The sequence below is a fragment of the Pan troglodytes genome, chromosome 10, assembly GCF_028858775.2.
Source record: "Pan troglodytes isolate AG18354 chromosome 10, NHGRI_mPanTro3-v2.0_pri, whole genome shotgun sequence".
NCBI classification, from domain to species: Eukaryota; Metazoa; Chordata; class Mammalia; order Primates; family Hominidae; genus Pan; species Pan troglodytes.
Genome location: NC_072408.2, coordinates 41,601,937 through 41,629,602, shown reverse-complemented (window position 1 = coordinate 41,629,602; position 27,666 = coordinate 41,601,937). Strand labels below are relative to the sequence as shown.

The 27,666-nt window shown below is 43.0% G+C and overlaps 1 protein-coding gene across 5 annotated transcripts in view; it reads right to left on the bottom strand.

Moving 5' to 3' along the window:
- Window positions 1-265: 265 nt before the first annotated feature.
- The window catches only part of CBX5 (chromobox 5), a 58,120-nt gene continuing 30,719 nt past the window's right edge, over window positions 266-27,666 (bottom strand). For 3 of the 5 annotated variants that reach the window (XM_016923282.4, XM_522411.8, XM_003339228.6), the window contains exons 2-5: window positions 26,515-26,693; window positions 21,035-21,221; window positions 15,437-15,537; window positions 266-11,216 (exon numbers count right to left, since the gene is read on the bottom strand). In XM_016923282.4, the coding sequence (XP_016778771.1) occupies window positions 11,066-11,216; window positions 15,437-15,537; window positions 21,035-21,221; window positions 26,515-26,651 (576 nt within the window). In that variant the 5' untranslated portion in view covers window positions 26,652-26,693 and the 3' untranslated portion in view covers window positions 266-11,065. The remainder of the gene's footprint in view (window positions 11,217-15,436; window positions 15,538-21,034; window positions 21,222-26,514; window positions 26,694-27,666) is intronic. The other 2 variants (XM_063785599.1, XM_054663228.2) reach the window with 1 other exon arrangement.

The window sequence follows — 27,666 nt, the reverse complement described above, 5'->3', positions numbered from 1 at the left end:
GAGCAGAGAAGAGCATGGAAACCAGGAAAGGTACACACTGAACCAGTTAAGGAAATAAGAGTAGGAAACAGGATACGCATTATCTTATTTCCTCAGGCTTGCGCCAACCTGTGGTTATTTGCAGAAAGTCAGAGACCAGTAATCCTTAGAAAAGAAGCCCATGTTCTCCAAGTCTTGTTGCTCTTTCAGAAATTGAGCTGACACTCCAGGGCCCAAATTAAAGAAGGGGCATAAGACCCAGATCTTTAAACCACCACTCAGAATCCATATTTGAAAAGCAACCATTTATTAGAACCAATACAAGAGTATGAAAAGGGGGAAAAGAGGAGGGTAGAAGAGGGGGAGAGAATGAGGTCTGCATCAGATGTCAGTTATGGAAACACATAAATGCTTACTTTTTAAACATTTACATTTAAAAGGTGAACATATATATAGACCACTTATACTTAAAAAAAAAAATCAAAAGCAGACATGTTTGGCTGAAATAAAACCAAGAAACACAGCTAAAACTCCCCCATAAACCTAAAAGTCCACGGAGAATTCAATTTCTCATTTCCATTCAGAAATCTGGCTACAAAGTGATTTGTTTGCTATTTGGGACAGTACAGAGTGCTGAAAGAAACCCAGCTCTTGAGTCTCTTAGATCCCATCCTGTAGGAAGTGGTGGGAAAGCCAGCGGACCATGGGCAAGTCAACTCCTGGCTACTTGGCAGGGAGTCAGACTGTGCTCTCTCCATTCCCCAGGACTCCACAGAACCGTCTGGTACTGCTAGTGCTGGGTGAACAGTGAGAGCAGAGTCCACAAAACACAGAGAACCAGAATGTGACCGCAAGGAGCCAGGACCTTGTGCTTTTTCATGGATTACAAATCTAGGGCCAAGGAGAGGGAAAGCAGAAAGAGCCCTATTGGGAAGAGGAGCTGGCTGCGCCCCTAAACTGAGATGGAAAGAGTAAGGCTCTTGAGCCCACACCTGGCCAAGTAGAAATAGTGTCCAAAGTTTTCTCAAACCAGAGGGAAAAAAAGTCAAGGTTAGGTTCAGACTGCAGACACTAAGAGATGACAGATGTTGAATACGGTGAATGGGATGAAGCTTTAAGGATCAATGCCCAATTCTGAGTGTTATACACATTTCTAGGAAAATTAATTCCAATGTAGCTTTTGGGGGGGGGTGGAAATAAGGTGGTCACATTTATTCAATCAGCTGGTCCCTATGAGGAAGGAGAGGCCCAGGTACAGATACCACAAAGGGGTACAATGACCCAGCTGTCCTGGGATTGGTTGGGGAGTGGTAAGCAATGACATAAATCAAAACCATTGAGGGTTGCTTTGATCCTGAGACAGTCTGAGTCTGCTTCAAACCCATGGCGAACGGAACTTTAATCCCCAACCTGCAGAGAGAAATAAGCAGTAGCATCCCTGCCTCATGATTCCCTAATCCAATGCTCTTGAATCTGAAATGGCCTCCCTCTGTGAATGCAAGACACAGAAAATCCCAAGTGCCTTCCCCAACAACATCCTAAGTAAGTCTGGACTAGTAAGATTCCAACATTCATGAAAACACTGTCAACATCTGAACTAGCAGCTTTGATGAGGGGTGGGGGGCAGAAAATTTGCCGAGTCACTAAGTAGTTCCAGTCTTGGAGACAGCTCAGTGAGGACCAAAGCCTGTGTGTCAGGCTTAAACTCTGGCTCAAGACATCCTCCACAGAGGACCCTGAAGTATTCTATTAACTTTGATTTACAATGCCTCACAACAACACCCCTGTGAGGTAGGTCAGTATTATTAACCCCATTTGACAGATGGGGAACTGAGGCATTGAAAGAAGTGACTTGCCCAAGGTCAACCATTATCAATCAGTTGAGGAGGTGGGCACACAGAGTCAGCATCCACTCGATTCTTGTTCCATTTCCCAGAGCATTTTACTTCTCAGAGTGTACTTGGGAGCAGAGGGAAGTTGGCAGGATACACCTCATTCCACAAACTAGATTAATTCAATAACTGAAGGGTATTAACTGAGGGCCTATTATTTATCTAGTATAATGTGAGGAATCTTGGAAAAATGAACTGCTTCTGAAAGTCATGTTATAGATGTTTTGAAAATAAAATTACATCTTTAACATTAAGGACATGAATTATTTTGTAAAGAAATATTCACTTTATCTTAGGAGGTGAAGGACTAAGTCACACTGATTTCTCAGAGTTTTATACTGAGTAACCTGAATTCCTAAAATCCAGAAAGCAAGATCACATTCCAACAGAAACAATGAATAAGAACCTTTTCCCCAGTGGTGGTTCTTGGTAGCGCTCTTATAAAGCTGCAAGTTGGTGGCGTGGGAATCCTAGCACCACAAAACACCCTCTTACTACATCACATCCCTCCCCACAATACCCAGAGGGCTGCATTTTTCCAACCTTTCTGCCTCAGCCCAACTTCAAGAGTTACAGCATCTTCAAAAACACCTCAAGGGTAAGGATACAAATGGTGACCCCTGCTTTTCTATTCAGGGAGAGGGGATGAAAATATTCTCTGTAACTAATCATATAGACTCTTGAATTCTTTCCTCCTGTGAGAGATGTAACTCTTTAACAAAAAAAAGGTAGAAGAAAAAACAGTTATGTCTTTTCTCCCCCTTTGGATTTACTTTGGATTCTGGTAGAAATCATTATGTCTCTTATCCTAAACTGAGGAGGTGAGGGGTGAGGGTGACACGAGACAAACACCAAACTCACCACCAGCTCTTGTTTAGAATCCAATCCTAAAGCTACCGGAAACCAGAACACTGACTTGAGCCTTAAGAGTGTTGTGACATGATTAAACTGTCTTTTCAGGTGTTCTCAAAGAATTTCTAGGCAGAAAGCCTCTCCTTTCTTCCATACCTCTTCACAGCAGCCAGTGTAGGAAGTCCCCACATACAACAGAAACTCAAAAGATGATTTATCAACACATACAGTAAAATGTTCACTAGGGGCCGGGTGCGGTGGCTTATGCTTGTAATCCCAGCACTTTGGGAGGCTGAGGCAGGTGGATCACTTGAGCTCACGAGTTGGAGACCAGCCTGGGTAACACAGGGAGACTGTCTCTACGAAACATTTTTTAAATAATAAAATTAGCCAGACACCGTGGTGTGCGCCTGTAGTCCCAGCTGCTTGGGAGGCTGAGGCAGGAGGATCATTTGAGCCCAGGAGATTGAGGCTGCAGTGAGCTGTAATAAAGATACTGTGGCTGGGTGCTGGCTCACGCCTGCAATCCCAGCACTTTGAGTGGCCGAGGCAGGCGGATCACAAGGTCAGGAGTTCAAGACCAGCACGGCCAAGATGGTGAACCCTGTCTCTACTAAAAATACAAAAATTAGCCGGGCATGGTGGCAGGCGCCTATAATCCCAGCTGCTCGGGAGGCTGAGGCAGAGAACTGCTTGAACTCGGGAGGCGGAGGTTGCAGTGAGCCAAGATCACGCCACTGCACTCCAGCCTGGGCAAAAGAGCAAGTCTCCATCTCAAAAAAAAAAAAAAAAAAAAGGTTCAATATGGATACTCTAGGTACAGGAACCATTCCAAGACCTAAATAGATTTTTTTTTTTTTCCTCACTGATAGCTGATCACATTAAACAGTGACAGGTGCTATGAAAGTTTAAGACTGATCTTTTGGCAATGACAGTTTAGGTTAACTCTGTTTGGAATTCCTAAAAATAAAAAGAAATCCCTTAAAAAAGGCTGACAAACTGACCACTTGGCCTTGAATCGACTGTTAGGGTCACACCTGCCAATGCCAGGGGACATCACAAAAAAATAGAGAATGCCAAGATAAAAAGTTCACTGCATTCAATTTGGCCTAATTTCTTGATAATAGTTTCCTATTAGATTTTCCGATTAATACTGATGGCTCTTACCTAGGCTGTGATAATTAGGTTTTGATCTATTGTGACATTAATGATCACAATCAGTTGACTTTGAAATTGTCTTAATTAATGGCTCTTTCCTTGTCAGCTTTTGCCTCCAGTGCAGGATTCATTCCCTTCCCCACTGCCTTGTTTTAACTCCTTCTCTTACTGACCTCAGAAACAAATAGCATTGGAGGATCACTTTCTTCCCATAAAACAAGACTTTAAACTATTTTAAAACATTTCTCTTGACAGAGGAGCAATATGAGATGATGTTAGATGAAATGAGGATCAGAATGAAAAGGCAAGAGAACAAGCTGTCAATGAACAGGAAAAATTCCATCTTAGAAAACAACCAAAGTCAAGCACAATGTTAAAGTGACAAGTTGAAGTAACTCTAAAAAGACAAGATGAGGTAGATTAAAATCCAAGAAAGTCAGCACAAGCAAAAAGAAACCAGAATTGTTTTTATGAAACTATCTAAAAAACTTCACACTTTAACTTTCCAGAGCAGTTACTCTAATTCCTGGGAATTCTGACTTCCAAAGTTAGTCAACTCTCAATTATCCAGGCAGAAATAAATATCTTTTTTCTTGTGGTCATCCATGGGTCAGAATCGACAACATCCTTACGATCAGACTGTTTCTTAACCCAGCTAGGCTTCGATGATTAAATCTGAGACTCAGATTTAATATACAAGGTATATGTATTTCTGGCAAAGGTTTCCACATAACTGATACAATTCTCTGCTTAGAAATCACCCTCTCGGCCCGGCGGTGGCTCACGCCTGTAATCCCAGCACTCTGGGAGGCCGAGGTGGGTGGATCATGAGGTCAGGAGATTGAGACCATCCTGGCTAACAAAGTGAAACCCCGTCTCTACTAAAAATACAAAAAATTAGCCGGGCGTGGTGGCCGGCGCCTGTAGTCCCAGCTCCTCGGGAGGCTGAGGCAGGAGAATGGCGTGAACCCGGGAGGCGGAGCTTGCAGTGAGCCGAGATTGCGCCACTGCACTCCAGCCTGGGAGACAGAGCGAGACTCCGTCTCAAAAAAAAAGAAATCACCCTCTCTCCAGTATTGAATAAAACTGCACTGCTCAGAGTAGATGCTCAGGTATTAACAGATGTGCTCCAAGCCTTCTCTTTAGAAAATCTCTTGTCATTGGAAAGCATGTCCGTTTTAGGCTTAAAGGCAGTAAGTCTCATGTTCATTCCTCCAAAAGGGATGAGAAATTGAAAAAGGTGTGAGCAACTCTGGTAAAGTGTCCATGAGGAATATGTTGTTATAGAACCCACAATAATGTAACACAACTGAATCTGCAACATAGTTAATGCTTTCCACAAGCAAAGATTAACTCTGCCACTACTTTGGCCAAGAATCTAAACCAGGGATGAAAATCAGGAGTTCTCAATCCCAACTCACCTGTTTTCTCTCTCAGTAATAACAGCATTTCCAACCCTCCAGCTATATTTATTTCCTGGAATATGTTCTTGTGTTCTATGGCCAGCTGGCTCAGTTCACCCAATGTTATAGGTCTTTTCCACATATAGGCCGAAATTAATGTCAACTTCTTACTCCAGGGCTACAAACTATACAACATCAGCCAGTCTGTCTCTGCCCCCAAGTCAGAAATGTGTATTGGTTTATAGCATTTATTATACCAAACTATTTTTTTTTGAACAGAAACATAGCTTGTAAGCACTTAAACTATTAATGGTCAGTTCATCACACACCAGTATGAAAGTTATTTGAGGGCAGGGATGGCCTCTTTCTGAACCTTGTATCTTCAGGCCAAAAAAATGTCTGTTGAATGAAACCAATGTTGATGTACAGCAATGTGGCTGGAATTTAGAAAGCTTAATAAAAATTGGGTGAGGGGGCATCTAATTCAGAACATGTTTTTGGGTGTAAGGCTAGTATCATCTACTTTTGAAAACATAATTTTTATGATTAGCAGGTAAAGGTAGCATGAAACTGCAATACACTGGCTCCAGACCTTTCCTCTCTGCCTTGCCACAGGCATGCTTGGTGGTCTGATTACAAAAGTACGGATCTCAACACTATAATTTTTATTCTAAAATCTCAACCAAAATGATGGGATCATGGGTGCAAAGTGGGTTTTTCCTTTAAATTGTGAGAAACCATTTCCACATTTCAGATCTAATGGTGTTCTCATGACATTGCAAAGTAGTATTTTATGCCCTCAAAACTGAACCTTAAGGTAGAGACAATTGCTCCCCGGGCCAAACACAGATCCCTCCAACCCCTCACTGTACCTTAGGAAAGCTGGGGTAAACTACAGATTCAATAAAATCTCAATATGAAAATCCCAAAAACCTTCCCCAATGCCCTGTGGTTTGGCCTGAACATAGGGAAAATGGACTGCAGGTTGGCTACAGAACAGGAATGAAGAGTTAAGAATAATAAATGCCTAAGTTACAGGGACAGAACCAATCTTTCATTAATGACACAAAGTAGAATGCACAAAGTAGTATGCAGTATGGCTGGGGGACAGTCAAGGACCATCTAGACTTTTAATTGTTAGAAGCACCACAGGTCCAAATGCTCCCCAGAGTGGACCAAAACTGGATTTTGTCCATGGCAACACTGTTCTCCACTATTCTGTCTATAATGAGAATATATCAATAGCAGGAAATCTACTTTCACACATGGCAAACCGCGAAGAAAAACAAGGATAACCTCAGACCACTTTTACTTGCTGTAAGTGGGAAAAACAAACAAACAAACAAAAAACCCCAGCAAATAATGGATTTTCCATGAACAGAAAAGCAAATATAAATGCAGTTGATAAACTAGAAAGCAATCATCAACTAATTGCAGACTACAAAGATACCCAAAAATCCTTCTCAAAATAGCACCCCAGTGGATGGTAGTCAAGCTTTCCAGCAACCAGTTATTGATGATTCATGGCCTACATCAAATGAATAAGACTTCGATTTTTGATACCAACAATGTCCCCAAACCAAACTTAACAAAGCTAATGACTGCTTCTCAGTAATTCAGGAAAAATTTAGAAATATAGCATTGTGAGCAAAAAACAGAAGCTTGTTTTGGGGACAGGAATTCCAAGAGTCTGAGTGAAGATGTGGTTGGAAGCCTTCTCAAACATGCAAGTCCAGGGCTTTTCTCATCCTGCCTTCCCATCACCTGACCCTCTTCTGAAACCACCCCTCAAGTCTTTAGCAAAGTCAGGTATTACAGAGGACAGAGCAACAAAGAGGGCAACTGGAATTAAAAAAAAATTGTATTACTGAAAGTGCTCCATGAGAGCAAACAAATAATGACAATTTTATTTTTGTCCACAAAAATTTAATAGAGGTGGCCAGGCACGGTGGCTCATGCCTGTAATTCCAGCACTTTGGGAGGCCAAGGTGGGCAGATCACAAGGTCAGGAAATCGAGACCATCCTGGCAAACATGGTAAAACCCCATCTCTACCAAAAATACAAAAATTAGCTGGGCATGGTGGCACACACCTGTAGTCCCAGCTACTCGAGAGGCTGAGGCAGGAGAATCGCTTGAACCCAGGAGGTGGAGGGCGCAGTAAGCCAAGATTGTGCCACTGCACTCCAGCCTGGTGACAGAGCGAGACTCCGTCTAAAAAAAATAAATAAATAATAGAGGTGAATGTCTGCATTAGGATCAAGACAAGAAGACGACAGACAATCACTTTGGAATTCGGAGACTACCTCCAAGAATCATCCACGGAAGGATGTCAGCCATTTAACCAGGGCTACGGATCAAAAAGGAAAAAATACAGTCAGTGGACAAGTAGAAGAGTCTCCTGAAAAATATCCTTATTTGAAAAGGCAGCAGGAGTTGATAGAAAACATAACTAAAAAAGTAGAAGACACTGTTAAATTTGAATCTGGATCCTATATAGCTTCTTCTCTGGGATCTACTGAGGAGTGAAATCTAAATTAAGATTTAGCTTAGAAAGCATGAAGATAGTATGTTCCAATTTTAAATAAAAATTATATTGTCTGAAAGACAATACAATTTTAGTACTGGGGGAAAAAAACTAGATTGTTATTTGAAGAAGAAAACATCATGGTTCTCTCCAGGTTTAAAATGGGTGCTCCCATGTAGGCTGATTTTCCCGGCATTTGATCTTAACTTGAAGGCCATCTGCCCAGCCCAGCAATCAAAGGGCTGCTAAGCTGTCCTTGGTAGCCTCTACTGGGCAAAGCTGTGCTATAACTCTGAAGAAAGGGAGATCTTTTAATGTTGATTACTGAAAGGCTTAGAAAGATGTCTTGAAAGAGGACTAAACACAAGAAAAATAAATTTTTAGCATTTGAGACTTAGGTGTTTAAGAGTGCTTAGCTCTTAACTATTAACTCTTCTGAGGGGAGAAAGCTCCATGAAACAGGTTTCTGTTTGAGGCTGTAATTCTTCTAGGGCAAGAACATCTACTCAACACTAACAAATGCTGGAAGCAGGCATCTGATTTCCTTTGTGCTAAGGGCTGAAATCAATACTGGCCTCTGGCTCCCTACATTCCTATAGAACCAGCTGCAGGTAGGCAGGAAGAGAACAAAAGTTGTTTTGGCGGCACTCAGTACAATAAACCGAAGACAAAAAAGGCAGAGTAAAGTCTATTAAGAGATGGTAAGTAGTAGATGATACTGGGGTTATTTCGGTAAAAGAATATCAGATTTTTATGAATGTCTTAAATATTACCTATAACCACAGCAGCCACATGCCCCAGGTTTCTCAGAACCAATCTCAGTACCAAATATTGTCATGTTCTTTGTCCACATACTAGGTTTTTGGTTTTAAAAATAAGGTCGCTGCAGTTTACATGCCCACTGCTACTGGGAGGCATACACTGGGCCACTTGGATAGGCTGTCATTTTCTGCAAATCAAGAGACCCAAATCACCTCCTCAGGAGCTCTGGCCTATTTTTGTCCTATTCTTGTCTACCCTAATTGATATCCTTGGCTACATTTATGATAAATGTTTCCTGACCATCCTTTCCTTCTTTTAGATAACGATCAGATTAAGTACAAGCAATTGTCAATTATCCAGCACTTGATCTAGGCCTTTAATTCCTTCAGAGAGAGAAGGAATATAGAGATAAAACTCCCACCCACTTGAGGTATGGTTTATGAGCTCTTGCCCAATCACATTACCATTCAGAAGGATTTTCCTGGCTGACTTAAACCAAAAGCTTCATTGTTCCAGTCTGTCATGTCACTGCAGCAACAGCTGTCACCTCAATTATGCAGTATAATTTTTGACATAATTTATATAAGCACACAGAATTCAATCAGCAGCTGACCAGGGAAGCAATGTTAACAAATGCTATGAATGGGTATATGATTTGCATATTATGTGGCTCATCTGTGGACTGGAGCAATCCATCCATTCCCCTCATTGCTCTGAATAATCTAGAAATGGTAGATGCTCCTGGCCAGACAGCTGTATGTTTTAAAAATCAAAAACAACAAGAAAAGCAGCCTCATGGCTGGTGCACTCTAGAATTAAGGCTATATTAAGCATTTATTCTTATTTCCTCAGCTTTGGGGCTGGGACAAGGATCCTCAAAACCCTGCTATTTCCTTACTTTTAATTGTGATTCTCTAGCCCTCCTCAACTACAAAAAGAAAAGGATAAAGTAGGGCATTTCTTGGGGGACAAAGGCAGAAGGATATGATCAGACAAATTTCTCAATAGCAACACAAGAAGAAACCAAAACGAAGTATTTTGCTGAGTAAGAAGAAAAGGTTGTGTCAACATGCTAATGCCAGGGCCTGTCACTTTCCAAGGTGACAGTCTTTCAGGAACATGCCTTTATTTTTATTTATATTTTTTAGAGACAGGGGGTCTCACTACATTGCCCAGGCTGGTCTCAAACTTCTGGCTTCAAGCAATTCTCCTGCCTCAGCCTCCCAAAGTGCTGGGATTACAGGCGGTAGCCACTGTGCCTGGCCATGAAAATTCATTTTAAAAAATAAGATACAACTATAAGTTTGAGGGTAGAAAAAGGGAAGAGCATTAATATTTTGGGGACTCTTGGTGGTAAATCCAGGAGCCAAGAATGCAGGAGACATAACTGCTATGAACACTTAAAATTGATATTGTGGCCAACAGCTCACCTCTAAAACTTCCCCACTGAAAATAATGGCATGGAAGGGAAACTCGGGTCCACTGAGAAGTGAGGGTCAGGTTTGAAGCCTCTTTGGTAACAGGAATGCTTTGGGAGGCCACAAAAGTTGGCAGGGTTGGAGGGTGCCTAGCACCTTGGCACAAGCAAGCACCAGGCAATCACTCACACCTACATAAATATACAGTCTAAATATGAGGAATGGAAAGAAATCATACATACATACCATATATGATAATAAAGACAATTGTACCCTACCCCATCATCCTCATGTACTATAGCTACAAATCTCCACAGTTAATAATCTTGTCATTTTATCACAAATTGATATCACTTTACAGAAGCAGAAGTGGGGAGTGCTAAAAGCAATACCGAAAGTCCTGGGGCTAAAAAGAGTGTCTTGACAGATTTCAGTGTAAAATTTCAAATCTTCCAAAGGATGGAGTAATTCTGGGAGGATGAGTGAGGATGAACAACAGAGGGTGGCCCAGAAGACCACACCAGAAACCCTGTATTCTCCTGGGTAGAGCTGAGCAAGGCTGGGAAAGCCCCAACAGGTAGGCAGTTGCTATTGGCTTTTTAACAGATGGGCAACATCCTTTCCATCTCAACATGTCAGAACAAAGGCCAGCTAGTCAGCAACATGTTCTAAGAACCAAAGCAAGAAACCAAAATTCAACATCATTGTAACAAAATCCCCCAACCTAAAAAGCGACCAACCCTGAAAAGATCAAGACTCTAAGGTGATTAAAAAGTTAAAACTCATCTTGAGGTCACAGGGAAGCAGAAGGAAGAGATCAGGGCAAAGGAAAAAAAAATTGTGGGTATTACACTCAGTATGTAAATGCCTGGTCTTCACAGAGAGACACTTATCATTAATCAGACCATCAGTTATGTTACAAGAGAACCAATACCAATATTTCTCCTGTGGAGCACAGTGATAAGCACATTTTTTATGGATGTGTTTAGGATAGAAAGGGGTGGGTAGAAAGGAGAGGAGGCAGGGAGGTGAATGTATTATGTACAAAGAGAAATGACAGAGACCATCCCCTCCTTTAGCTCTTTGCTGTTTCTTTCTCTTTGTTTTCCGCATCCTCAGGATACGCATGCCATGTCAGTCTCTCTTCATAAAATGCTATCACAATTTGTGGACATTTCACATTAGCTTCTTTTGCAAGAACCAGGTCAGCTTCATCTGTGTCTTTCCTGGAGAGAAAGAATATGAGACTTAAAAGGAGAGGAAGAGTGAAAGAATCTGTCCAGACATACGTTTATGTCATTATATGGATTTAGTTGACTTGATTTCCTCCTCACCTTGGTTTCAAGGTGAAAAGGACCCTTTCAATATTTTCAAGAAGAAATTTAAGTAAATGGATTAATAGCTAATATATTATACAGAAACAGATGTCTGTAGCTAGAAGTTAGATGTAAACCATGGTGGGCTTAGGTTAAAAAGATGAATAATAAATAATATTAATCTGCTTCCAAAATTTTTATTTGTGAATATGAGCATGTGAGTGAACCCAATCAAACCTACATTCAGGGGCCGGGCACGGTGGCTCACACCTGTAATCCCAGCACTTTGGGAGGCCGAGGCGGGTGGATCACGAGGTCAGGAGATCGAGACCATCCTGGCTCACACGGTGAAACCCCGACTCTACTAAAAGTACAAAAAATTAGCTGGGCGTGGTGGCGGGCGCCTGTAGTCCCAGCTACTCGGGAGGCTGAGGCAGGAGAATGGCGTGAACCCGGGAGGCGGAGCTTGCAGTGAGCTGAGATCGCGCCACTGCACTCTAGCCTGAGCAACAGTGCAAGACTCCGTCTCAAAAAAAAAAAAAAAACCCTACATTCAGCTCTATTGATTATGCACAAGTCAATTATACACAGGTTGGTCAATCCAGTTTCCAGATCATCTAAGTGAAGGGGTCTTAACCCTCCTCACCTTGTGTCCGTTTAAATACTCATTACCCCTCTGGCCAGAACTGTGGATTGGAACAACGAGCAAATAAAAATTTAGCTACAAATTTCAATTATCTCAGTAGGGCCTCTAATACCAAGTATAACAAAAAAAATCTAGCCACATGGTTCCTTAAGCATGATTCCAAATCAATTAAAAAAAAATTAAAATTATCCTGAGAAGCTCAGGTGCAGCAGCTCATGCCTGTAATCCCAGCACTTTGGGAGGCTGAGGCAGGTGGATCTCTTGAGCCTAGGAGTTTGAGACCAGCCTGGGCAACATGGCAAAACCCATCTCTACAAAAAATACAAAAAACAGCTAGGCATGGTGGTGCATGCTTGTGGTCCCAGCTACTTGGGAGGCTGAGGTGGGAGGATCACTTGGGCTTGGGAGGTGGAGGTTGCAGTGAGCTGAGATTGAACCACTGCACTCCAGCCTGGGCAACAGAGTGAGACCCTGTCTCAAAATAAATAAATAATAAAAAACAAAATAAAATTATCCTGAGATGTGGACAAGAAAAATTACCACCTTATTGGAGCAGATACTCAAATTTGGACTATGGTGGAAAAAGCCAATTAATGTTAATGTAAATTGTAAGTAACCACATATGGGTGAGTAGGAAAAAGCAGTCCAGCCCAGGCACAGCGCCTCATACCTATAATCCCAGCACTTTGGGAGGCCGAGGTGAGAAAAGCACTTGAGCCTGGGGCAACATAGGAAGACCTGGTCTCTTCAAAAAACTTTTTAAAAATTAGCAGGCCATGGTGGCATGCACCTGTAGTCCCAGCTACTCAGGAGACTGAGGTAGGAGGATAACTTGAGCTCAGGAGGGCAAGGCTGCAGTGAGCTGTGATTACGCCACTGCACTCCAGCCTGGGTGACAGGGCGAGACACTGTCTAAAATAAAATTTTTAAAAAGCAGTCCAGCCTCAGCGTGGTGGCTCATACCTGTAATCCCAGCACTTTGGGAAGCCAAGGCAGGTGGATTGCTTGAGATCAGGAGTTCGAGACCAGCCTGGCCAACATGATGAAACCCTGTCTCTACTAAAAATATAAAAATTACCCAGGTGTGGTGGCACATGCCTATAATCCCAGCTACTTAGGTGGCTAAGGGATGAGAACTGCTTGAACCTGGGAGGCGAAGGTTGCAGTGAGCCGAGATGGTACCACTGCACTCCAGCCTGGGTGATAAAGCAAGACGCTGTCTCAAAAAAACAAAACAAAACAAGCAGTCCATATAGCTCCTTACTTCTGACAGAATATGGCAATTCTTCAAATACAGGTTTCTGGGTAATTTACCAGCAGTACTCTCATCAGATAAAATGTTAAGCCTTTTGATTATACAACTTTTTTTTTTTGAGACAGAGTCTCGCTCTGTTGCCCAGGCTGGAGTGCAGTGACAGGATCTCGGCTCACTGCAAGCTCTGCCTCCCGGGTTCACGCCATTCTCCTGCCTCAGCCTCCCAAGTAGCTGGGACTACAGGCGCCTGCCACCAAGCCTGGCTATTTTTTTTTTTTGTATTTTTAGTAGACACGGGGTTTCACCGTGTTAGCCAGGATGGTCTTGATCTCCTGACCTTGTGATCCGCCCGTCTCGGCGTCTCGGCCTCCCAAAGTGCTGGGATTACAGACGTGAGCCACCACGCCCGGCCTTGATTATACAACTTTTAAGGTAACATGTTTCTTTAGTGGCACTGCAACACAAACCCTCTTATGTATCACAAATTCAGAATACTTGGAAACAGAGGTAGTGAGGACCACACCATAAATCACTCTGTCTTTAAGAAATCAAATTAGGGCTGGGCGCAGTGGCTCACACCTGTAATCCCAGCACTTTGGGAGGCCAAGGCAGGCAGATTGCTTGAGGTCAGGAGTTCGAGACCAGCCTGACCAACATGGCAAAACCCCATCTCTACTAAAAACACAAAAATTAGCCAGGCATGGTGGTAGGCGCCTGTAATCCCAGCTACTTGGGAGGCTGAGGCAGGAGAATCGCTTGAACCCGGGAGGCGGAGATTGCAGTGAGCCAAGATCGCGCCACTGCACTCCAGGCGAAAGAGACTCTGTCTCAAAAAAAAAGAAATCAAATTGAGAAGAACTACTTCCTTTTCATCTAAGAGCCATCCTCTCTCTACTGGATGAAATAACTTGTGCTTTGGCCAGTATTAGCTTTAATGCTTTTTGTTGAGATTATTTTTCTCTTTTAGACATTATTCAGCAGGTTTGGCCCTCAGTGATGGCAGAAAGCCTCATTTGATTCCTAGCCCAGGATCACAGGCCCATGGTCTTACAGTAAGTAATTCAGAACTGTGTAAACAAATGGTTAAGTCATGTTTATATAGATATATATATATTTATTTATTTATTATTATTATTTTTTTTTAGAGACGGAGTCTTGCTCTGTCGCTCAGGCAGGAGTGCAGAGGCTCGATCTCAGCTTATTGCAAACTCTGCCTCCCAGTTTCAAGCAATTATCCTTCCTCAGCCTCTCAAGTAGCTGGACTACAGGCATGCGTCACCACGCCCAGCTAATTTTTGTATTTTTAGTAGAGATGGGAGTTCACCATGTTAACCAGGCTAGCCTCGAACTCCTGACCCCAAGCGATCCGCCTGCCTTGGCCACCCAAAGTGTTGGGATTACAGGTGTGAGCCACTGCATCCGACCTTTATATATTTTCTACCTCAAATTTACCTTTTTTTCTGATATGTAGTACTATAATTTGCTTAATAGCAATCCATTCTGAAGCATAATTCCCGTTTAACACCAATAATTGGTATCAGTTAAGGATCTCTGACATTCCAGGAGTTCAAGACCAGCCTGGCCAACACAGCAAAACCCCGACTCTACTAAAAATACAAAAATGGGCCAGGCGCAGTGGCTCACGCCTGTAATCCCAGCACTTTGGGAGGCCGAGGCAGGCGGATTACTTGAGGTCGGGAGTTTGAGACCAGCCTGACCAACATAGAGGAACCCTGTCTCTACTAAAAATATAAAAGTAGCCAGGTATGGTGGCACATGCCTGTAATCCCAGCTACTCGGGAGGCTGAGGCAGGAGTATCGCTTGAACCCGGAGGCGGAGGTTGCGGTAAGCCGAGATCGCACCATTGCACTCCAGCCTGGGCAACAAGAGACTTTGTCTCAAAAATAAATAAATAAATAAATAAATAATAAAAATACAAAAATTAGCCAGGCATGGTGGCGGGCACCTGTAATCCCAGATACTCGGGAGGCTGAGAGAGGAGAATCACTTGAACCCAGGAGGCGGAGGCTGCAGTGAGCTGAGTGAGATCGCACCACTGTACTCCAGCATGGGCAACAAAGGGCGAAACACTGTCTCAAAAAAAAAAAGATCTCTGACATTCAAAATTCATGGTTTGGGACTATGCAGTCTTGCCACCCTATCTTCCACACAAATTCAAGTCACTGGCAAAGAAACACAATTGTAAAGCGAAGCCAAATCTCTCTCACCATTTCATTAGGAACATTAAATCACCACAGGAATCTGTTGCCCCAATGATCTTTTCTGGTTCCAGTCCTCTCTCAAAGCCCCGAGCGATATCATTGCTCTGCTATAAATAGAAGATAAAGAAAGGTTACAGCTTGTGGAAAGAGTAAAGAAACTCCCTGCTTCTAGGCTCAACAAAACATAACCTAAGTTAGTATCTCCTGATATCATTTCTTTCACCAATTCAGAAAAATTTTTAGAACTTAATACTAAGTACTGACAGTGACAATGAAGTGACAGTGATGCCAAGAGATATTTTTGTAAGATGTGATTATCTTTCCTGGAATTCCTCCAGAAGACTGGTGGTGAACCCTAAAAGTCTCTAATGTCCTATAAGATACTCCGGAGTCAGAGGCATGGTGGCTCACGCCTGTAATCTCAGCACTTTGGGAGGCCAAGGCAGGCGAATCACAAGCTCAGGAGTTCAAGACCAGCCTGGCCAACATGGTGAAACCCCATCTCTACTAAAAATACAAAAAATTAGCCAGGCATGGTGGCAGGTGCTTGTAACCCCAGCTACTCGGGAGGCTGAGGCAGTAGAATTGCTTGAACCCGGGATGCGGAGGTTGCAGTGAGCTGAGACCGCACCACTGCATTCCAGCCTGGGCAACACAGCAAGACTCCGTCTCAAAAAAAAAAAAAAAAAAAGAAAAGGGGCGAAAAGAAAGATACTCTGGAGTCAACATCTAGGAACTCCTCTAATCCCACTCACTTGGAATCTCCTTAATATTGTAAATAAGCTTCTGAAATGATAAAGAATACCATGTTTACCCTAACTGTATCTTTTCATTTTACAAACTTCAAATATACTACCTCTCTCTCAATCTTTATTTTTTTAGACTTTCAGTTTACCTTAACACTAAACAATAATTTTGACACATTTCACAGTCACCTGTATTTATGGAAGAATAGAGGTAAGAATTATGTAAGGCCAATACTATTAAATAGCAAAATTTCAGAGATCATAAACACCAATACCTATATGCTTGGTTAGAGAGAAGGCCCTGGTCAGTGCCTATCCCCTCTGGATATAGATGATTGTTAGCATTAGAAGGTAGAACCGGACTGTGACTGAAAACAAAAACAAACAAAAAAGAAAACAAAAACAAAAACAAAAAACTGGCCTGGTGCAGTGACTCATGCCTGTAATCCCAGCACTTTGGGAGGCTGACATAGGAGGATTGCTTGAGACTAGGAATTGGAGACCAACATGGGCAACTGTCTCTGCAAATTAGCTGGGCACAGTGATGCACACCTGAAGTGTGCTACTCCGACTCAGGAGGCTGAGGTGGGAGGATCCCTTGGGCCCAGGAGTTCAAGCCTGCAGTGAGCTATGATCACGCCACTGTGCTCCATGGTGGGCAACATAGTGAGAACCTGTCTCTTAAGAGAGAGAAAAAATTTGATAATTCATGAGATGAGTATTGAAACTTGGTCTAAATGTAGTAATACAATCTAGACAAGGAGCACAGGTTCAAATCCATGTGTAGTAACACTGATGAGAGCCAAAAAGCAAAATTTTATACAAGCCAGGTAATTTTTTTATTTACACAGTCTCCCTCTGTTGCCTAGGTTAAAGTGCAGTGGCACAATCTCAGCTCACTGCAACCTCCACCTTCCAGGTTCAAGTAATTCTCCTGCCTCAGTTTCCTGAGTAGCTGGGATTATAGGTGCCTGCTACCACCCCTGGCTAATTTTTTTTTTTTTTTTTTTTGAGACAGAGTCTTGCTCTGTTGCCCAGGCTGGAGTGCAGTGCCACAATCTCAGCTCACTGCAACCTCTGCCTCCTAGATTCAAGCGATTCTCCTGCCTCAGCCTCCTGAGTAGTTGGGATTACAGGTGCGTGCCACCGCACCTGGCTAATTTTTCCATTTTTAGTAGAGACAGGGGTCTCACCATTTTGGCCAGGCTGGTCTCAAACTCCTAGCCTCAGGTGATCCACCCCGCCTCGGCCTCCCAAAGTGCTGAGATTACAGATGTGAGCCATCACACCCGGCTACGCCTGGCTAATTTTTTGTATTTTTAGTCGAGACAGGGTTTCACCATATTGACCACACTGGTCTTGAACTCCTGGCCTCAAGTGATCCACACGCCTCAGCCTCCCAAAGTGCTGGGATTACAGGCGTGAGCCACCGCACCCGGCCCAAACTAGGTAATTTGAAAAAACTTTATTATGGAAGATAATGCTAGCCTCTCTAGTGGCAACACACACACACACAAAAGATTTAGAGATGCCCAAATGAACTAAATCTCTACTGCCCGATTTTCATAATAAAATCTCTTTGATCTTATGTTCACCTGCTTTCCTCTGAGACATACAAAGCATTTGGGGTCCGGGTGGTCCCCAAAGATACCAAAATTCACAATTGGAAGGAAATTCCATGCGTGGATCAATGAGAGATACTGACTTTTAAAAACATAGCCTCTTTTGGGGGCGCTTAAGGGGAAGAAGTTCCCAGATGTGCACACAGCTGCTCACAGCTGGAATGCTGGTGCATGGACTAAGTTGTAAATCATAACTGGCAACTGAAAACAGTTTGCTACATAGGGAGGGAAGAGGAGGCGAATGGAAGAAAAACGTTCAAGCTGCTGAAAAGGAGCCGGGGCGAAGAAAATGCTAAAATCATCATACAGGCAGTAATCTTAAATCAGGCATAATGCAAACTAACAAATTTCTTCTCCAGTGGTCTTAAGAAAGAAACACAATCCCCTCCTATACCTTTAAAACATACAATCACCTATCTTTCCAGCTGTCTACCTGACAGCAGCCAGTACTGCTAAGAATGCTATCAGGGGCCCCAGATGAACATTATGATGTAAGGGACATGTGGGGGTTGTTTTCAAGGTCGGCAGCTTCAGAACCTGGCCTAGGAACAAAACTCTCTGCACTGGTCAGTGGCTCCAAGCCAGATTATTCAGACTGCTCCTTTTTAAAAATGACAGAGGCCAGGTGTGGTGGCTCACGCCTGTAATCACAGCACTTTGAGAGGCCAAGATGGGCGGATAACGAGGTCAGGAGATTGAGACCATTCTGGCTAACACGGTGAAACCCCATCTCTACTAAAAATACAAAAAATTAGCCAGGCATGGTGGCATGTGCCTGTAGTCCCAGCTACTAGGGAGGGTGAAGCAGGAGAATCGCTTGAACCCAGGAGGCAGAGGTTGCAGTGAGATTGTGCCACTGCACTCCAGCCTGGGCAACAGAGTGAGACTATGTCTCAAAAAAAAAAAAGAAAAAAAAAAATTCTAATTTTACTGGTCTGGGGTGCATCTTAGGCACTGGAGATTTTTTTTTTTTAACGTACCCCCCAGGTGATTATAATGTGTAGCATTGAGAACTAATGCTCTAGAAAGGTATAAATCTAATTAGAATGAAGATACATAGGGATGATTGTGGCAGCTACTCTGGAAGGCTGGAAGATTCCGAAGTAGACTTACGCTTTTATGAAATGTAAAGTGTATGATACATCCTTCACCACAAAAGGCTTCATAACCTTGAAATAAATAAAAGGAATGGAAGCTGGGGGCGGGAGGAGGTGGTAGAGTGTGTGTATTTATGCGCCCACACACAGATGAAAAGAGAGAGAGGCAATAACAGTGCTTATGCTACTTACTTGAGAGCTAAAGATCAGAAGGATTAAAGCAACTAAATCAAACCAAAATTTCATAAATACACTTCCCAAACTGAAGAAGATTCAAAAGACAAAAATTAATTTTGTACGCCAAGTATGTAGAAATAATAGATCAAGAGAATATAAATGCCACTGAACTGTACATTTTAAAATTGTTAATTGAGCCAGGCATGGTGGCTCACACCTGTAATCCCAACACTTTGGGAGGCCAAGGCAGGTGGATCACCTGAGTTAGGGAGTTCAAGACCACCCTGACCAACATGGAGAAACACCCTCTCTACTAAAAATACAAAATTAGCTGGGCATGGTGGTGCATGCCTGTAATCCCAACTACTCTGGAAGGCTGAGGCAGAAGAATCACTTGAACCCAGGAGATGGAGGGTGCAGTGAGCCAAGATCATGCCATTGAACTCCAGCCTGGGCAACAAGAGTGAAACTCCGTCTCAAAAAAATAAATAAAAAATAAAAATAAAAATAAAAATACAAAAATTATCTGGCTATGGTGGCACATGCCTGTAATCCCAACTACTCAGAAGGCTGAAACAGGAGAATCACTTGAACCCAGGAGGTGAGGGTGCAGTAAGCCGAGATCACGCCCATGCACTCCAGCCTGAGTGACAGAGCAAGACTCTGTCTCAAAATAAATAAATAAATAAAATATTTAATTGTATATTATATGATTTTCACTGCAAAAAAAAGATTATCAAGGATTGAAAGCAAATGCTATCACTGGAACAAAAGAAAGGGCCAGGCGCGGTGGCTCACGCCTGTAATCCCAACACTTTGGGAGGCCAAGGTGGATGGATCACAAGGTAAGGGGTTTGAGACCAGCCCGGCCAACATGGTGAAACCCCGTCTCTACTAAAGATACAAAAAATTAGCTGGGCATAGTGGCGTGTGCCTGTAATCCCAGCTACTTGGGAGGCTGAGGCAGGAGAACTGCTTGAACACAGGAGGTGGAAGTTCCAGTGAGCCAAGATCGCACTATTGCACTCAAGCCTGGGCGACAGAGCGATATTCTGTCTCCAAAAAAAAGAAAAAAGGAAGTGAAATGGTAAACATTTCAAAGCCCCGGCTGGGCATGGTGGCTCACGTCTATAATCTCAACACTTTGGGAGGCCGAGGCAGGTGGATCACGAGGTCAGGAGTTCAAGACCAGCCTGACCAACATGGCGAAACCCCGTCTCTATTAAAAATACAAAAATTATTGAGACCATCCTGGCTAACATGGTAAAACCCCGTCTCTACTAAAAATACAAAAAAATTAGCTGGGCGTGGTGGCAGGCGCCTGTAGTCCCAGCTACTCGGGAGGCTGAGGGAGGAGAATGGCGTGAACCCGGGAGGCAGAGCTTGCAGTGAGCCAAGATAGTGCCACTGCACTCCAGCCTGGGCGACAGCAAGACTCTGTCTCAAAAAAAAAAAAAAAAAAATCAGCCAGGTGTGGTGGCATGTGCCTATAATCCCAGCTCCTACTGAGGCATGAGAATCGCTTAAAGCCGGGAGTTGGAGATTGCAGTGAGCTGAGATCCAGCCACTGCACTCCAGCCTGGGCAACAGAGCAAGACTCTGTCTCAAAACAAAACAAAACATTTCAAAGCCCCTTTCTATTCTTAAAAAATTCACCAATGATCCTCCTTCTCTAAGATAACTAAGTCTTCTACTTATGGAGAAGGCAGAGGAATGGTTTAACATTTTACAAAGATTTAATTTTGCCCCCTTAATACAATCCAGTGGCCACAAATTACATTTCTCACTTAGCCAGGAGAGGGAGCTGTAATCAACATACCTCCCTGGAAGCTCTTTTGTTCAACAATTTACCTTATAGGTCCATCCTTACAATAGAAATAACCAAAATATGATACTTTTATTTATTATTATTATTTTGGTGGCAAAAGAATAGTTTTTGGGGAAAAGGGAAAGGAAGCTTACCTCTCTCTTTTTTTTAGATTTGATGTCATCGGCACTGTTTGAGAAATTGGATTTCCTCTTGTTACTTTCTGACTTCTCCCTGGGTTTGTTATTTTCACCCTCCTTCATCTTCTTATACTTTTTCATAAATTCAGAAATTAGCTCAGGGCAATCCAAGTTTTTCTCAGGTTCCCAAGTATTGTGCTCCCTGGGTAAGAAAAATGGGAAAATTAAAAAAAAAAAGGGGGGGGCAGTAAAGAATGAGGAAAAAAATCCAATGCCTTATTTCAAAGAGGACATTCAGACAAAAAGGACAGAGAAACCCTATGCTTTAAAGAAGATAACAAATTTGATCCTAGATTTCTACCCAGGAAAAATGAAAAAAAAAAAAAAAAAGCCCACACAAAGACTTATTTACAATTGTTTACAGCAGCATTTTAATAGCCAAAAACAGAAAACAAATTCAAATGTTCATCAATGGATGGTGACATGGAAAAACAAAATGTGGTATATCCATACAAAGGAATATTATCCAACAACAATAAGCAAAATATTAAAACATGCTACAACTTGGAAGAACCCCAAAAACATTATACTAAGTGAAAGAAATAAGACACAAGATACTACATACTAATTCCATTTACATGAAATGTCTGGGAAAGACAAATTTATAGAGACAGAAAGCAGATCAGCCGGGCACGGTGGCTCACACCTGTAATCCCAGCACTCTGGGAGGCCGAGGCAGGCAGATCACTTGAGGTCAGGAGTTTGAGACCAGCCTGGCCAACACAGTGAAACCGTGTCTCTACTAAAATTACAAAAATTAGCTTGGTGTGGTGGTACACATCTGTAGTCCCAGCTACTCGGGAGGCTGAGGCAGGAGAATTGCTTGAGCCCGGGAAGGGGAGGTTGCAGTGAGCTGAGATTGTGCCACTGCACTCCTGCCTGGGCGAAAAAGCCAGACTCTGTCGCAAAAAAAAAAAAAAAAAAAAAAAGCAGATCAGTGAATGCCTGGGGCTGAGGGAGGGAGTTGTAATTAACTACAAATGGGAATCAAGAGAATTTTGGGGGACACAAAAATGTTCTGAAACTGGATCATAGTGGTGGTTGCATAGCTCTATAAATTTATTGCAAATCATTTAATTGGAGCCAGGCACAGTGGCTAACGCCTGTAATCCCAGCACTTTGAGAGGCACTCAGGAGTTCGAGACCAGCCTGGTCAATATTGCAAAACCCTGTCTCCACTAAAAATACAAAAATTAGCTGGGCTTGGTGGTGAACACCTGCAGTCCCAGTTACTCAGGAGGCTAGGGCATGAGAACTGCTTGAATCTGGGAGGCTGCGGTTGTAGTGAGCCAAGACTGCACCACTGCATTCCAGTCTGGGCAACAGACTGAGACTCCATCTCAAAAAAAAACAATAATAATAATTTAATTGGGCTGGGCGCAGTGACTCACGCCTGTAATCTCAGCACTTTGGGAGGCTAAGGTGAGCAGATCACTTGAGCCCACCAGTTCAAGACCAGCCTAAGCAACATAGCAAGACTCCCGTCTCCACAGAAGATTTAAAAATTACTCAGGCATGGTGGCTTGCACCTGTAGTCCTAGCTACTTGGGAGGCTGAAATGAGAGGATCCCTTGAGCCCAGAAGGTTGAGGCTGCAGTGAACCGTGATTGCACCACTGCACTCCCACCTGGGTAACAGAGTGAGATACCATCTCAAAAAAAAAAAAAAAAAAAAAAAAAATCACTAAATTGTACAATTTTTTTTTTTTTTTGAGATGGAGTCTCACTCTGTCTTGCAGGCTGGAGTGCAGTGGTGTGATATCGGCTCGCTGCAACCTCTGTCTCCTGGGTTCAAGCCATTCTTCGGCCTCAGCCTTCCCGGTAACTGGGATTACAGGCATGCGCCACCAATTTTTGTATTTTTAGTAGAGACGGGGTTTCACCATGTTGGCCAGGCTGGTCTCGAACTCCTGACCTCAAGTGATCCGCCTGCTTCGGCCACTCAAAGTGCTGGAATTACAGATGTGAGCCACCGCATCTAGCCTGAATTGTACAATTTCAATGGGTGAATTTTATGGTGTTTAAATAATACCTCGATAAAGCTATTTAAAAACCCAAAATTCAGCCAGGCACGGTGGCTCATGCATGTAATCCCAGTACTTTGGGAGGCTGAAGCAGTCGGGCATGGTGGCACCTGCCTGTAATCCTAGCTACTCAGGAGGCTGAGGAGGGAGGATCGCTTGAACCCGGGAGGCAGGAGGTTGTGGTGAGCTGAGTTCGAGCTATTGCACTCCAGCCTGGGCAACAAGAGTGAAACTCCATCTCAAAAAAAAAAAAGGTTTATTTAGATGGGAATGATTTGAACACATGCCATAATAACCTGACTCAAGTAGAAAGCAGAAAGACGGGAAAATCTGAGCTATTTACTCTTGACCTAAACAACTTTCTACAAAAGGAACATAATATTGAGACAAAATTTATTTCTAAATCATTTGAGCTAATATGGGAAAGTTTCTCCTTTATATCCCTTCTCTCAGCAGAAAAAAAATTCCTCGGCCGGGCACGGTGGCTCAAGTCTCTAATCCCAGCACTTTGGGAGGCAGAAGCAGGTGGATCACCTGAGGTCAGGAGGTCGAGACCATCCTGGCCAACACAGTGAAATCCCATCTCTAATAAAAATACAAAATTTAGATGGGCGTGGTGGCGGGCGCCTGTAATCCCATCTACTCAGGAGGCTGAGGCAGGAGAATCGTTTGAACCCGGGAGAAGGAGGTCGCAGTGAGCCAAGATCACGCCATTGCACACCAGCCTGGGCAATAAGAGCAAAACTCTTGTCTCAAAAAAAGAAAAGAAGTCAAGAAAAAAAATTCCTCACACAGTAACTTTCCCCAAAACCCACAGACCATATAGTTTACCATCCCAGAGGAAATTAACATACCAATATCAAAAGGTGTACCAAGACTATTACACAAGCTGAATACACTTGGGGGTTGGGAAGAGTCTGTTGATAGCTAGAAAAGCCAGTCCTATAATGCGATTATCCCTTTTCCTAACACTTTGGTACTGCTGCTTCTACTTCAGTTTCCACCCAAAAGACAACATAGTATGATTTAAAAAGAGCCTGGGTTGGCCAGGAATAGTGATTCACACCTATAATCCCAGCACTTCAAGAGGCCAAGGCAGGCAGATCGCTTGAACCCAAGAGTGCGAGACCAGCCTGGGTAACACAGTGAGACCCTGTCTCTATTTTGAAGATAAAAAAGCAGGGCGTGGTGGCTCACGCCTGTAATCCCAACACTTTGGGAGGCTGAGGTGGGCGAATCACAAGGTCAGGAGTTCGAGACCAGCCTGGCCAACATGGTGAAATGCTGTCTCTACTAAAAATACAAAAAGTTAGCTGGGCGTGGTGGCAGGCACCTGTAATCCCAGCTACTCGGGAGGCTGAGGCAGGAGAATCGCTTGAACCCGGGAGGCGGAGGTTGCAGTGAGCTGAGATCGCGCCACTGCACTCCAGCGTGGGCGATAGTGAGAGACTCTGTCTCAAAAAAAAAAAAAAGATAAAAATATGTAAAAATTTAAATTAAAAAAAGAATTAAAGTTTTGGAAGAGGCAAGGGTCTTGCTATGTTAACCAGACAGGAGTGCAGTGGCTATTCACAGGCACGATCCTACTAATGCTTAAAATGGGAGTTCTGACCTGCTCTGGTTCACTCCTACTTAGGCAACCTGGTGGTCCCTCACTCCTGGGAGGTCACTATATTGATGCCAAACTTAATGCAGACACCTGATCGGTTTAGTGCACTACAGCCCAAAACTCCTGGACTCAAGCAATCCTCCCACTTCAACCTCCCTAGTACCTGGGACTACAGGTACATACCACCATGCCTGGACTCTAAATGCTTTTGTGAGAATCGAAGAGAGCACAAGAGGTAGAATTTGATCACTGTCTAGCACAAAGTAGGCATTTAGTTATAGACAATGCTGATTTGTTCCAGTCTTTTATGAAATCCAGGGCATTTCTGAAAAAGGACCAATGTTTACTTTGTCTACCCCAAACCTTACCTTTTCCCCTTTCATCTATGGTTAAGGTACCAGTAGCTCAATGACAGAGAAAGAGTTTCAAGTATCTTTCAAACACCCAAATATTTCCAGTGGAAATGGGCCCAATAAACATCTTCAAAATCTTCTGGTGTTACTTTAGTTCCTATCTGTTAGTGCTCTAGAGGTCTCTCAAACTTTAACAGTTCTCATCTCTAGTGGAAGCTGTGATACCACTCCTCTCTACAAACAGAGGACATCTTCTGATTGTTGTGCTACCCATACTTGCACTCTGGGTGCTAGAGATGCTAAGCATCCTGCAATGCATGAATGATCCCACCTACAACGCCAATAATTCTCCAGATGAGAAACCTTGAGTCATGTAATGAAATAACCTCCAGTATGTTTCAAAGGTTCTTGACACATAGCCTTTATCCAAAAGTATTGGTAAACCACTGTATCTTTTAGTGTATTTAGGTCCTATACTGCAGGAGCTGTGCCATCCAATATGGTAACCACTAGCCACATGTGCCTATTTGAAATGCAGCTAGTTTGAATGGAGATGCACTATGAAGTATAAAATACATCCCAGATTTTCAAGTCTTAGCACACACACACACACACAAATTTCATTAATAACTTTTGTACTGATTAACGCTGAAATAGTATTTTTCACGTATTATGTTAAATAAAATATTATTAAAATTAATTTCACAGCCAGGCACGGTGGCTCACGGCTGTAATCCCAGCACTTTGGGAGGCCAAGGCAGGTGGCTCGCTTGAGCCTGGAAGTTCGAGACCAGCCTGAGTAACATGACAAAACCCTGCCTCTACTAAAAACACAGTCACCCAGGCTGGAGTGCAGTGGCGCAATCTTGGCTCACTGCAACCTCCGCCTCCTGGGTTCAAGTGATTCTCCTACCTCAGCCTCTGGAGTAGCTGGGATTACAGGGACCTGCCACCACACTTAATTTCTTTTATTTTTAGTAGATGGAGTTTCACCATGTTGGCCAGGCTGGTCTCAAACTCCTGACCTCAGGTGATCCACCTGCCTCAGCCTCCCAAAGTGCTGAGATTAGAGTGCAAGCCACCGCGCCTGGCCTTATAAGCACTACTGCTTATCCTTATTTCACTGAGGAGATAAAATGATTAAGGAAATTAGCCAAGGCCATCCAGTTTGTATCATAAGTGGTGGAGTTAGAATCTAGACCCAAGCAATCTGACTCTCGAGTCTGTGCTCCTAACCAATTCATTATACTGCCTTTCAAAAGCAGTATCATTAGAAGGTAAGCTCCACAAGCGGAGAGATTTTGTTTTCTTTACTGCTGTGTCTTCTAACTCTTAGGAAGAGTGCAGGAGGGGGAAGAAAAAGACAAAAATGCTTGTGATTTCTAAGGAAGTAAACCAAAGGTATCTATCTCTACAGAGTCCCAACGCCTGGGGAAAAAAAGGAACTTACTCAGAAAAGCCTTTCCACTTCAGTAGATATTCCACTTGTCCCTTAACCACGCGCCTGTCTAGCACCTTCTCCACAACATACTCCTCCTCATCCTCTGAAGAAGAACTGTCAGCTGTCCGCTTGGTTTTCTTTCCCATGTCGCACACCGTTCCACCTGAAAGACTAAGACCACCGGGTCCCTGCAAAGGCAAAGGACAAAATGGTTAGAATCCATGTGAGGAGTTAAAAACTTTGTCTTTTCTTGATGGGATGAAAAGGGGATAACACTAAGTTGCCATGTGCCCTGCTCTTAAGTCTCAAATCATTCTACAGATGAGTCCTAAGAGTTTAATTTAAAAATGAATCAGTCTTCACTTCCTCAACCACAACCTCCTCTTCGGCTAAAGAGACCAAAATTATTAGAAGGCACAACTGTTTAACTCTTCTATTTCAGATTCCAAAAGACAAGTAGTGTGGTATGTTATTCCTGGCTATGTTTGTAACTGTTTACAAGCCAGGAACTCAAACAGAAATGTGCAAAATCTTTAGTTAAATGAACCAAGATAAAATTAAAACCTTTTTCTCCAAGGTGAATAAGCGTCTTTATAAAAATGAAAAAAGAAAAGCCACTAAAATATGAGTTTTCTGTGCTCTGAGCATCTTGCCCAGTCTCTTACCAGCACACAAAAAAGGCTTGCTTAGGCACCTTTCACCACATTTTCAGTGACTTGGTACATTTCCCTTAAACAAACTGAGCTTGTCCCTTCAGAGCATCCATCAGCTCACAAAAGCAAGGCTGACATCTCAAACACACTAATCTTCCTTTTTAGAAAGCTAATTTGGGGATGGGAGGGAGGCAGAAAGGAGAAAAAATTTTTCAGTCCTAAAATTCAAAATTAGTCACTAGATCATTCAGTAATTCCCAAGATGCAACTAACCCAAATAGTTAAGAAGGTACCTCTCCCTCTTAACTGAAGTTGACTCAGGGCCAAAGGAAGAGGAGGAGGAAAAAGAAGTCTGGCCCCAGACTCAGCGTCAACATGAAGCCTCCTCAAAATACAGAGGAACCATTCATAGGCCCAAGGAAAGCTGAAGCAAGGAAACACAAATGGAAATTGAGTTAAGCTCAGAAATATGCACACCAGGGGGTACTCAACAGAGAATCTAGTTTTA